At 36.1% G+C, this 14058-nt stretch overlaps 1 protein-coding gene across 1 annotated transcript; it reads right to left on the bottom strand.

Moving 5' to 3' along the window:
- Positions 1-322: 322 nt before the first annotated feature.
- On the bottom strand, positions 323-3476 carry LOC122839867 (motor neuron and pancreas homeobox protein 1-like). The gene is made up of 3 exons (XM_044131871.1): positions 2929-3476; positions 2137-2297; positions 323-1291 (listed from the first exon to the last, which is right to left on the bottom strand). Exons 1-3 carry the CDS (start codon positions 3395-3397, stop codon positions 965-967), a joined length of 957 nt encoding a protein of 318 aa, XP_043987806.1. The 5' UTR covers positions 3398-3476; the 3' UTR covers positions 323-964.
- Positions 3477-14058: the final 10582 nt, after the last annotated feature.

The raw sequence follows: 14058 nt of genomic DNA, 5'->3' as shown, positions 1-14058 counted from the left end.
CGTCAGACATGAATCTCCTCTAACATGCTTTTCATATAGAAATTATATGCACACAGATGTCAGATATTATTTGAATCTAGAAATTCATGACATAATTACACAAATATGAACTTTATGGAGAGTGTAGTTTTTTTGTATTGTCTCTCGTAATAATATGTTTCCAACAATTTATTTAATCTTCAGTGTTCAGTCATGAATTCACCTTTATTTCTCAGACTAGCTGAGTTATCATACAACACTCAACATATTGCACTTTTGTAAAAATGACATTAAATTGTACATTAAAATAAAAAATCAGTTTAAAACATTACCAGGGGAATTCTATGTTAACTCATTTTAAAATATTGTTCACTGGAAAGTAAGTATTTTCAGACTGTGACTTTAATTAATTTAACATGCAGTTTAACATGACAAAAACAGTCCTGTACAACAACATTTCTCACAAAAGTGTAAAGCAAAATACCAAGAGTTAACAGTTAAAAGGTGTTGACCACATGACTATTTTATTCCAAGAGATGAAATGTTAAGTACTTTAAAATACAACATACTTTGTAGTAGACAAAGAAAAGGGAATATTTAGGGACATGGTTCAGATGTTTCTGTCTACAAATCTGTTTTGACTCTTTGCCCAGAAGTGTAACCAAGAATAAAATAAGTATATTTTGTTTAAGTGCATAAACAATAACAGTTTAGTTATTGTAATCTGCTTTATTGCCTGTGTAGATGGTCACTTCTTACAAACATAAACATAAAATATTGCATGCATGTCTTTAAACTGTTAGGGAAAAGTGATGAACTCAAAATCAAAGAGCACAACAATTTACTGACACATTCTTCTGCTGGAAACATTGAACTGTTTGTCCTAAAAAAATCTTTTTTTCCAGGAACTCTGCTGTAGTTACAAAAATCATAATAAATATTAAACAAAACAAACATATTGTAAGTACAGATCCACAAATTCATCCTATGAAGAAGTTCCATTTCTTTCTCTTGGAAGACCTTCCTCAATCTCTTCCTCAGAGTAAGAAGTGTAGATCCCTGCCCCATCTCTTCTGTATCTTGTGAAGGTGACAGAGCTCAAAGATGCTTTGCTCAGCTGTTTCATTTCTTCTATTCCAAACTCATCCTCCACCTCTCTCTCCCTTTCATCTTCCAGGCGGGAGCTGAGGGAGATATGATGATGTTTGAGACTCTGTATGTCCATTGTATTGTCAGATGTTGCAGTGACTTGATCCCTCACTTTGCGACTTCTCTTCCACTTCATACGTCTGTTCTGGAACCAGATCTTCACCTAAAACACACAAGATGATTGAAGCTTGATATCACCTTCTTTTCAGTTTGAAATATATATTTTTTATTTTGTCCTGAAATACATATCACTGTTTTATTTCATTTAATAGAAACAGGACAAAAACTATAAAAATACTTTAGCGTGATATATAATGCCAAACATAATACTACATTATCACAGTATACCTTACAAATAACTTAGCAAATTACAATAATGCACAATATTTGTATCCACTATGCTTTATATTGCCGTCATGTTCAGTAAATTAGAATACACATCTAAATGAGTCTCGTTTGTCAGATCAATGGTACTTTTTAAAATAGCAAAGCAGGTTTAAGCCCACATTTCTTTTTAAAAAAATACTTTTTTGATATTGGTCTGATATAATAATCTAATTTTTAAATATGTTTTAATTTGTTGTAAGTGAAAAATCATCATCATTAGCAGAAATAAAGGTTTCAATCATCCTTCAGTGTGTAGTAATTTAATGTGTTTCACTTAGTGATAAAGTTCCTAAAATGTTCTTTTCAATAATGTTCTAATTTATTGACTGTGCTGGTACTGGACTACACATTCAGTCCAGCTGTAATACATTGTAGACGATGTGCCACAATTTGAAAACACAATAAAATATACAATATTTTTAAAAAATGCACTAAAAAATAAATAGAAAAATATAATTATATCAACCAAGACCTGCCTAATTTTATTGTATGTTGCAAGCATTTTAAAGACATTCATCTTATACTACCTCAAGACATGTACCCTCATGACATTAAATAACATTTTACAAAGCAGAAATGTTTCTTGTGTTTCTGATTGAAATGCAGTTCCCACTTTCCAACCTGAGTCTCTGTCAGCATGAGCGAGGTGGCCACCTCGAAGCGTTTGGGCCTGGACAGATACTTGTTCAGCTTGAACTGATTTTCCAATTCCAGCAGCTGCTGGCTGGTGAAAGCTGTCCTGGGCCTTCGACACTTCCCCAGTAAGGCTGCCTGACCTGGTGCTAAGACAGAAGCATAAACATTGTATTCATTATTAGTGATAAAAATAAATAAATAAATAAATAACTGCTCGCACTAAAGGTGGCAGTCTGCTTGTAGGTTATAATGTCCCCATTTTCCTAACATTTATTCCAACGAGTCATTGATTTTGGAGGCTGAAAAAAACTCTACAGAGGTCCATCACATTAATGAAAACCTTGCATGAATAAATAGTTAATTAATGGGAGATCCATTGCAGGTTTTACCTTGTTGGCAAAACAAAACCAAAAAAAACCCCCAAACAAACAACGTTATTGTACCAAACCTATTTTTCTGTCAATCACAGCTGCACATCCAGGATATCAAGAAATCAATACATAAAAAAACAACTAAGTAGTCATTTTACAAAAAAGCACATTACTTGTTTTTAAATGTAGCTATACTTTCTTCATCCCATAATTTCACTCTAATAAAAAAAGCTTTTTTTACAGTAAATTTTCTCTTTAGAGGAAATACTTTGGGAGACATTTATTAACGTATTAATTTAAAAAATATATATTATATGTTATATGTATATATGTTGTTATTTCTTAAAGCGTTTAGGTTAATTATAAAACTTTTAGAAAACAGAATGATATTTCCCAATGAACCCACCTACATACTCTCCAAATCTTGGCATCACCATTCCTCCTCTGACCCAGGGATCCACTGGAAGCATCGTGGCCATGCTGCCCCCCTTCGTGTGCTCCGGGTGAGGCTGAACCAGCTGCGCAAAGGCTGGATACATCAAGGCAGGGTGCTGGCCTCCGAGGCCCGCCAGTGGATACATGGACCCCGAATGCATTCCAATAAGACCTACTTGTTGGAGAGCGGTGAATCCAGACGGAGACAGGTTGAAGAGATGCGGCTTGGATACAGCAGACAGCTGGGCTGGAGACGTGCTTGGATACTTTGGATGAGAAGAGGGCGAATCTGAGCCGCGGGTCGACGCTGGACTAATATCAGGGCTCTTGTTGTGAAACAATCTCGGGGACACGCAGTCCTTGTCCGTCACCCTGTCTGAATCATGCGCCAGCAGCGCGTCAATGCGAAAGTTTTTGGACTTCTCCATGGCGATAGTCATTCTCCTCCAAGACGCAGGCGGTACTTAAGTTTGAGGGGTGGAAAAAGTAGAATTCTTCTTTTCTAATTGAGAAAATTAAATGTCATCTGCTGGTGCCAGTTTGTGCCTTTCCTTCCTGTGGAAGAAGTGTCCCCTCTCTGACCAATTCCACTTTGATCATATGCGTAAAAATCCCCCTTCGCCCACCCCAGCAGTGAAAGGAAAAATTACTGGCACACAATAGTGCCATAAAATCTCCTCCCCCTGTGATTGGCCAGGGCCCTGCAGCACAGGGTCAGCACACTTACACTCTCTTGGATTATTGAGCACCTCTTTCAGCACACCCTTGAACTGTTCAGTTTGGTTAAAAGAAAGGAGGACATCACACTTATCCTCAATATAGATTTTCAAAATACATTTTTTACATTTCTTTTCCAAATTAAAAGGCTGCCACTTGTTTATATGGTCCCCATCTGTTCTGCTCTCATTCTGTCACTTTCTTACATTCTCATTTAGCTTATTGCTGTGTTATCCATCACCTCATAAATGATCCCAGCTTTATGTGATGTTAATGTGTGGTTTTCTCACAAAACCTTTTACAGTCATATATTACATTGCACCTGTATCTTTGGACACCTGCAAACAGTCTTGAAAACTATATTGGTGTAATTGCTGCAATCTCTGTGACAAAATTAATAATTTTACAGCTAATTCCTCATTAAACTTTATTACCTATTAAGGTTGACAGAAACAGAGCCGCTCTTATCAACACCCATAGCAATGATTACCAGTCATCACCACACCACAGAGCATATAAAAAGGCAGTAAACTGATAGAAAGCAAACTTATTTTCTCCCCTTAGCAGAGGGGAGTCAAATATGAAGTGTGAACAGGTGACGCAAAACCGGCGTGCAGCGGATGTTTGGTGTTTATTCTATGCTACACTTGGAGAAAAACATAAATCAAGGTGCGGCTTCCCGTCAACCCGAGCTACATCTGTACCCCAATAAGGGCTTCAGACTGAGTAATTACATTTGTATTAAAATGTCCAAACTGTTTAGATGTGCACTTGTACCACAGTCATCAGTGGTGATTTCCTGCTGGATATTACAGAGCTGATAAGAGGCCTGTCATATACCTGGGAAAACAAACTCTCTCATGTCAAAGACAAACACACCAACACCTGTTAGACTCAACAGTGAACAAAGCAGCCAGTGAGTTTAAAAGTGTGTAGGGGTGTGTACCGGCATGCAGATGCTAAAAATTATTCAGTTACAGCCAACTTTATAATCAGACAACACAGTTATACAACTGACATCATGAAAATTAGTTCAGTTTAATGACAAGTGGGGATTTACCTCGTTTAGTTAATACACTGACTTTGAAAACATTCATATGTCATATCCAAAAAACTGTGTGCATCTTCATGTGTGCATGTGTGTTTTTCTTCTCTCCTCAAAGATTTGCCACTTATACATCATTCTGTTTGTCGTTGGAACTTGGAAATTCGGACTCCCGGAGAAATCAAAAATGGAAAAGACAACTAGAACACGAGAGTCTGGAAATTTTTCAAGATCTAATACAGCAGCTCTTTGCATATGTGGTGAAAACGTTATTTGCAAGCCAAGACTGTAGGAGTTCATCTAAAATAACTGTAAAATGTAGCACCTGCAACTCTAAGCTGAAAAAAATTAAAAGCATTGCTTGCATGTAGAAAGTACATCTTAAAGTTATGTTTAAAAGAGGTGCCACATGGGATTGTGCCTATTTACCTCCCATATATTACCTGCTGTGGGAGGAAGCCAGAGTACCCTGAGAGAGACCAGGACAGAACACACAAACTACATGCCAAATGACCCCAGGCTGAAGGTTGAACCCAATGCGTTGTAGCTAATATAAAAGCTCAGATATCACATAAATTTAGATTCTGTGGATTAAAACAGACGTGAACTTTTTTTCACCAACATAATGAGCTGACAGTGTGATTTATTACGATTAGACTTTTATGTTTCAACTCTTACACATAAGTTGTGTAAGAGTTTCAAACAGATTGCAATCATGAATCGTTACTCTGAACCTGCTTCTTGAAGGACTACTCAAGTTCATAAGAAATGTTTTTATACATACAGGAGTATCCTTTTGTCATTTTTTTCTCTCTCTTTTTTTAAAAAATGTTGTACCTTCTGTTGAACCAAAATGCAGTTTTTTTGTAAATTTATTAGTCTTATGAATGTATAATTATTAAAAAGAGAAACAAGAAAATGGGACAAAATTGAATGGTTTTCAAGGATACAGCTGAGGAATGAAGGTAAATAGACACAAAATAAGCATTTACTTACACTTCCTAAAAAAGAATTAGGGTATTAAAATAAATGGGTAAAATCTAATAATATGATTATGTGACAAACTCTAAAGCTGTATTACAGTTTTAATACAAAAATTCAAAAGCTGAAAATATAATTCAAAGCTAATACTGCAACACAAAGTTCAAATAAAAATTAAACTGTCCTTTTCTTGTTTGTAATAAACCCTTTGTCCTTTTTTTGTGCTTTAAGTGGTCTTCAGTGTCCACCAATTTGATCAGTTTAAAACATAGTAAGTCACAGTAAGTCACAAAACTAGGAAGTCACTCAGCCCTTCTCCATTCATGTTTCCTCTTTTCAAACACAAATGAAAGAGGGTTAACACAGTGGGCCATTTTCTTGAACCTTAAGCGGGAAAAGATCATCTTGTTGGTGGAAGGGAAAGCCATAGAAATAAATCATTGACTTTAAACCAACAGTGTATTTTGACATCCTATTAATGATATTGGTAAACACATTTTGAAGAAAAAAAAAATAAAACAAAAGGGGATTTTTAAAATATGCAAATGCAAAATAGTGCAATCTGCAAAGAAAAAATAAAATTCTGCATATTTTTTACACAACTTTGACATACAAAGCAAAAATTTTATGGACATATTCATTTGTGCTAAAAAAAAAATAGGCACTTTAAACACCCCTGTTTTACAAAGTAAAATAGAACCAAGTATCCCAGGAGATATTAGGTCAAGTGGAAAATCTTCTAAAATTCCCAACATATCCAGCACAATAAAGCCTGTTGTTCTCCTGTTGCATGTGCCCCCCTGTGGTATATTGTCCAATATCTGCTTTTTGTTTTCTATTGTTTCTATTGTAATACCCCTGTCTTGTTCTGATTGGTCTAATGGACCGCGGGGGAATAGAAAACTTCCTTTTTGTGCCGGGGTGGTCGTCTAAGGTTTCAAGGTTCTGTTTTGGTTTAAGACGAGTTGATTAATGGCAGCCATCACAACTGAGACTGGGGGATAATGAGGAGGACAAGAGGGAGGAACAGAGGAGGAGATGGGGAAAAGGAGGAGGGCTGTGGGTGGGAGGAGAGGTGAGATTGGAGGAGTATTACTCAACACTGTAAAAGGCTGGGAGGACAGCACAGTTAGATAAGGATTCAGGGCAGAAGTGACAGGAGTAGAGAAGATGGACTAATTAGTTCTGAACAGGAATTGGTGAATGAGAGGAGGAGACAGACACACGTAGAGCTGGTTAACACACAAAGACACGAGGTGCGACAGGGCAGGGGAGGAGTGGCTGCAGGGAGTAGTTAAACATCTGTTGCTCTGTGGAACTCCAAGGCTGCTCAGAAGGCTTATGCTTCCAAAACACTCATTACCCAAATGGCTTCCTTTAAACAAACACATAGAGGCTTTAACAAACAGCAGGAGATCCTTCAAGAAAGTAGAATATGTCTGGATTTTATAAATGATCTTATAAAAAACACAGAGGGAAAACTTTGATCCACCTGTATTTTCTAAATTTTGCTTATATAATTTTCATTTTTAAAATTAAATGTTTATTTGATGTCATTGACCAATGGCTTACAGTGAATAGAAACAGAAGAAAAAATATTTGAGCATAATTTAACTAAACGATCCATTCAATACAGACCAAAGACATCTAAGCATACCATGGCTCTTCCTTTTATCTTAAATTTACATACTGCCTCCATGCAGTTTGTAATCGCAGACAGATCGACTATTATTATGCTGTATTCTTTAGTTGTAGGATTGAGTCAAACACTTTTAGTGGTATTCTGATGCATTTATGAACTTGGAACCATTCTTTAAATACGTACATTGCTCACAATATAAAACAATAAAGCAGAGTTGCTTTTTATGTGCATGTTGTAGATGAAACCTTTATTTATGGCATATGTATGGTCCAATATGAAACAATTTTGAACAAATCTGTGCAGTTTTTGTTGGGCTGTAATTATGATCCAAGACTGGTTGAGGTGGTCAAAGAGCTGTACTCCAATTATCTTAAAGCCTTGCACTCTCTCTACTGAATGGTCATTGACACTTATTGTCAATAGTGATCATCTTCTGCTTTTTTTGGATTGAGTAACAGTTTGTCTTTACATTGACTGAGCCTCACTACTGCACATTAAAGGTTTAGGCTTTCCTTCTGTGTGTAGGCACAGTCGTGTATTAATTATGCAAATAATAACAGAGTAAGCATAAAATCATAAAATGGCCCAGTGGTCAGTGGGATGAAGTGCTCAAATAGCTTCATATTAGGCAATCTCTGTAGGCCAAAAAAATGGATTTATGGATGTGGTGAAAACGGACATGACGTTAGCTGGTTTGTGGGTAGAAGATGCAGAGGATTGCACTAAATGAAGACTGGTGATTTGCTGTGGTGATCCTGAGGGGAAAATCCAAAAAAAGGAGAGGTAAAAAAAAAAACAATAATTTGCAATTAATAGTAATATAAAAAGGTCAGTGTTGTACTAAATCAAGTCACATAACTGTGAGATTTGTAGATTAAACATCAATTCACCAAATAAAGGAAATGTATTTTGGTATTTTAGTCTCCCTGTAGAGTTTAAAATTATATTCAGAATCCCCATAGCATGAGTAATATGATGGTTTAGAGACATAATTCAAGTTTGACAGCTGGTTCCCTAAGAATTTTACTAAATGATTAAAAATTCAGATGATAAAGTTTCCAGTTCAGAAGCTGGTTTCATTTTTGCTACCTATTTTATTTAATTTGTCATTTAGTTAACATTTGTATTCTAGTTTGGTGTTTAGCATATCTTATACTATTTTCTCTGTTAAGATTTCAATGAAAAAAAAAGTCAGGTTGCAGTGCATAATGGGCAAACATCACACTGAATTTATGTGTCACTGTAATTTAAAAAAATCTCAGCTTGCAACAGGAGATAATTATTGCTCCTTTTTAAGAAGTCTACACTAAATACCATGACTTCAATTCAAAGTCACAATAGCAAATCACACAAACAAGAGAAAAATCAAAGCAATTTAGCTAAAGCTATGTAGGGCAACCACAAAGTATAGTCAAAAGTCATCATTAGGTTATTCAAACTGCAAACTTTCAGATGAACTGAAAATTTCTATAGAATGTGAGATTAAAATGCTATATAGTGTAAGGAAAATCTTCAACAAATATCTGAAACCAGTTTTATATGGTTTGCTTCTTTTGCTCCTCTTTCATTTTGTCTGTTTCTCCTCATTTCTTTTTATTACATGCAAGGTTTATGAATAATGTTCCATCTTTTCAGTGTGGAGACAGTTCAATTAGCCTTGTGGTGTGTTGGCCCTCCCACCAATCCATGTTTGTGTTCTTTAATCAGCTCGGCTCCACCTCTGTGTGTCCACACGCATTTGTGTCGGCGTGCTGTGCGTGTGTGAAAGCTTCAGGATTTGGTGATAAAGAGAACCACATAATTCTTCAACATCACCTCGCCTGACACAATCCCATCAGCTCACCTTTATGCTTTTTTCCAATATTGCTCAGCTGAAGCGGATTCAGTGATGAAATGTACGCTGACTGTTAAGGAAAGAAAATAAATTAAACAACCGCAGGGAAGGGCTTGTAAATTCGAAGAATGAATTGCAGTGTTTTCATATTATTGCTAAGCTGTCTTCTGTCTGTTAGGGTGTTGCTATTCTATGCATGATATATGTTGAAAAGCAATTTTGATTAAAGTAGTTTATACTGGTCACTCATCCTTTCTTTCTGTGGTGGAGACATTAATTTTATAGTTCTTCTTTCTCGTTGAGGTTGGTGTCACACACATGTAATGCAACTGCATTGTTACTTAAAGGGAGAAAAATGTTAAAGAAGGTGTCCAGAGTGAGGGGGATTACAATGCAAAACAATCTTCTGCCTAATAAGTAAACAGAATCCATATGTGGAATTGAATACTAGTATAAGTCAAACTGCCGTAGACATCCAACAGAGCACTGTTCAAGCCATCATCTGAAAGTAAAAGGAGCATAATACAAAAGCATTCCTACCAGGACCAAACTATCCACTAAATTGGACAGGCCCAACAGAGAGAGTTTTATTCAGAGACAGCCAAATCATTTATAACTCTGAAAGAGCTGCAGAGATCTAAACTTCAGAAAGGAGAATATTTCACCAGGACAACTATTGGCTGTGCACTCCACAAATATCATCTTGATGGAAGAGGGGATTAGAAAAGGACTTTCTGCCACCAAGGATACACAGGAAATATGTGAAAGAGGTAAAAACTCTAAAGGCAAAAACAAAAGTTTTTGGCCAGTGCAAAATATTGTGTGTGCTGAGAAACTAACATTTGGGCATCGCCCAAAATTTATAATTTCCACAGTGGAACATGGTGACGGCAGCATTGTGAAGCTTGTTAAGGGGAAGTTGGATGGATCTGACCAGAGGGGAATCCTGGAAGAAAACCAGTTAGAATGGAAACTCAAACTGCTTGTTGTAAGTGATGTAAATGTTCACATATTTGCATAATCCCTTTTATGTCCCTAATTTCCCTAATTTCCCCTTTCCCTGATACCTTCTTCCTTATTTTTGCATTAAAACCTCTGTAATGCAACTTTCTGTGTAGCATTAATAGACAAATATTTATGTGCTTAGGTCTCACAAACGCAATTAACTCATAGCAGGTCTGATTTCTTCAGTTTTTTAGATTTATTTTGCTTTTATATAACAGACACCAGAACAACAAACCCTCTAAACGTTGCCACTTTCACTCCAGAATGAGACAATATCAGACTAGCCGACTTGTACTAACTTGGTGAAATATAATAATGAAATTATGACGTTTAGAAGTGAGAGAAAACTATTGATGAGACGACTGGCAGGATGAAATCATTTCTGGTAAAACAAGCTCTTCATTTGCAGGAGTTACACAGAGAGGTGTAGGTGAAACGTGATACTGCATGGAGGCACGCATGCCTGGCAGTTCCCAACAGGCACCTGGCCTCTTGTTTAATGTCTGTAAATGAGCACCTAATGATGTGTGTGGAGCTATTTGCTTATCCGTATCAGTTCCACAGCTGCTTTTGTTCACACGGCCCCTTCGTTCATTGGACTACACATTGACATGCACTTGCTCATTCAATAAGGATATAGATAGCAATTATTTATCATTTTACTTGGGTTTAAAGTGTTAGTGTCCTCACCAAATAGCCTGTAGTTAAAATAGTATAGTAGTGTAGCAAAAATGAGTTAGCTTGTTTTATCTATGGTCAAGAGATTGTTATGAATCTCTCCAAATTTACTGAGTGGATATCTAAAAAGTTTGTGTTTGTGTTCATTCAGTCTACATTTAAATGTTTTCTTCTTTTTCTTCATGCTCTTTCTGTTAGATCTTGCACTTAAGATTTCCTACAGGCATTCCTCAAAAATAGTCTTGATTTTAAGGAACTCTGTTTCAGGACTTCTGCAGTTTTCTGGAAGTTTGTTTCACAATAGAGGGGAATAAAAAAATGAATGCTGCTTCTCCATGTTTGATTCTGGGGATGCAGATTAAATTTGAACCAGAGGATCTCAGGGGTCTGGAAGATTGATACAGCAACAACAACAACAACACATATTTTATGTACTTTGTTGCTAAGGGATTCAGTGATTTATTAAACAAAAAAGTATTTTAAAGTCTGTTCTTTGAGCTACAAGGAGCCAGTGTAAGGACTTTGGTTCTGAGGCAGTGTATTTTATTTTACTAGTTTTAGTGAGAATTATAGCAGCTGCGTTCTGGATCAGCTGCAGCAGACTGACTTCTTAGGAAGACCTTTGAAGACATTGTTGCTGCTGAAGTAGCCTGAGGCTTACATAGCTTACATACATGGTTTGGAACACAGTGAAATGATTTTGAATAAATACAAATGCTTTACCTTGTAGAAAAATGTAAACTAGCATTAGCTCTTGATCTTGTAGACCTTTGTATTGTTTTCATTTTAGCTACCAGTAAATATAGCAATGTTTCTTGCATTTCCATAGATTGTGAGTAAGTTAGTGGTTAGATACATCTGCACATTGGGATGCTATTTAAAGTGATTAGTTCTTTCTTTATTTATGTTCAGCAATCACAGATGGTGTAGCAGAAGCTTCCTCTATACCCTCGATCTGTATCTCTCCTCCTCCCTCCATTCTTGTCCATTGATGTGATAATGGCTACAAATTGATGAAGCCATTGAGTTTGCTGGTGACATGAGGGCAAGAGGGGGACACAAACACTCCACCACCCAGCGGAACTCATTATTCAGATTTCTTCTGATCCCTCTTGCTAGTTTTTTATTCTGACTCAGCCACAAGCAAATGATTTATTAGCTATATCTGTCTCAGTCTGGTAATATCTCATGTCCTTTGCTTTTTCTTTTGTCTAATTCAATGTGTGGCTTGGAGAGAATATTGACAGTAGAATTCTTTACTTATATGGTATTTGGTATCAAAAACATGAAACATTTTCTTTTAATGCACATACTTTAAGATTTAATTAAAAAGCAAGAATCTGAGTTCAATGCTATAGGCTTTTCTGAAAATATGTATTACTGTGCTTAGCAAAAAAAAAAAAATTTTCTTTGCATTTTTCACAATTTTTCACATTGCAACCACAAACCTTTGTCTCTTTTATTGGGGTTGTATGTAATATACTAACACAAAATATGTCATCATTGAAAAAGCTACATTTAATTATTTTTCAAAACTCTAAATTCAGGGATAAAGTTGTAGAGGTTTAATGTAGAGCTAAATTAATATGCTAAGCATTAAGCCTCTGACTGAGCAATGTTAAATAATCTTACAGAGATTAAAGGGGTGTGCCACAACAGCAAACCTACCAACACATGGCTCTGCATCTAAACTGCCAGAACTGATAAGAAGAGTCACAATCAATCAAGAAGCCAAGAGCCCCGTGGAAACTCTCGAGGAACTACAAACATTCACAGTGGAGGCGAGAGAATCTGTTCACAACAAGCTGTTATTTCCCAGGCTGATCATTTTAATTTTAGGTGTTAATTTGGGCATTAAATACGCCAAGCTGTACAGTCCTAGATGATAAATGTTTAGGGAAGTGGTCCCTCATTATCTCTTCTTCTATGTTTTTTTTCCTCCTTTGAAACAGGAGATGGTGGGATTTATTTGTTCCATGATTTGTTGGTCTGGTTGTGGAATTTATGAAGCTATGACAAAACAAGTTCCATGTTGGAAATGTCAAAAGGAATTTATCTTCAATAAGTCAGCTTTCCCTTCAGGAAAATTTCCTCTTAAAACTGTACTTCCTTATGTCTGAGCAACTAACATCAAAACATTCATGCCACATTATCTACCACCAGCTCTGTAGTTATAGGATAGGGTGATCAAAGAGGCTCAGCTTGAAAAAACATTTCAGTGGTCGGAGTTAAGCTGCAAAGATGGAACGTTTTCAGCTTGCAACACCTGTTTGTGTTTACCTTGCTTAAGTTGATGATTAAGTTAAATTATTAACTATGAGGATGTCATGTCATTTTTGTAGACGTACAAATTTAGGCACAATGTAGAGATTATGTCTAAATGGAAAAATGTCTGAAGAGGGTTGTAAAAAGTCAAAGTTAACTTGCTACAAGTTGCAGAAGGAAGGTGATGTTTTGGTCAGATGAGACCAAAATTTAATTTTTTAGTCTACAAGCAAAGTGCACAAGAAAATACTGAACACCAACCTGAATGTGGAATCTACAAGTCAATACATGGTGGTGGCAAAATCATGCTGCGGGAAAACTTTTGTTTAGTATGGAAAGTTGGTCCAGTGTTTTCAAACTACATACAGAGCATTTCTTGATGAAGACGTATCAAGAGCAGCAAAGAATTTCAGAGAATAGATGCTGCATTCCTAACCATATAACTAGAGTTAAAATAATGGAGTTTATAGACCCACTTATGCATTAGAAGTGTCTGGTTAAAGTCCAGACGTGAATCATCTGGAAATCTGTTGCAGTTAGTGTTGTTCACTAACACTCTCCATCAAATCTGACTGAATTTAAGTTGTTAAAAAAAGAAAAAGTGTAGAAAGCCATTCTTACTGTAATTGGAGTAAAAGGCAGTCTTACAAAGTAACGAAATACATAAACAATATCCAACAGGGATAATTGAAAATATAAATAGTTTAAAACATGGGGGAAGCATTATGTTTAAGGAGTTTGGAGGGTTGTCTAACTGCACTTGCTACTTTAACTACCCTGCAGAATAAACAGTGAAAAAAGTTTTAATTTATGCCACAACACTGAAGATAAACACCAGATTTCATCTCTGCTGGAAACTATTAAGCTAACTACACAAGAAGTATAAGATGAAGAAGATAAGATAGAGAGAATGAAAATTCATGACTTGAAACTA

The sequence above is a fragment of the Gambusia affinis genome, linkage group LG11, assembly GCF_019740435.1.
Source record: "Gambusia affinis linkage group LG11, SWU_Gaff_1.0, whole genome shotgun sequence".
Taxonomy (NCBI): domain Eukaryota; kingdom Metazoa; phylum Chordata; class Actinopteri; order Cyprinodontiformes; family Poeciliidae; genus Gambusia; species Gambusia affinis.
Note: the sequence above shows the minus strand (reverse complement) of the source record. Positions and strands in the feature narration are given on the sequence as shown.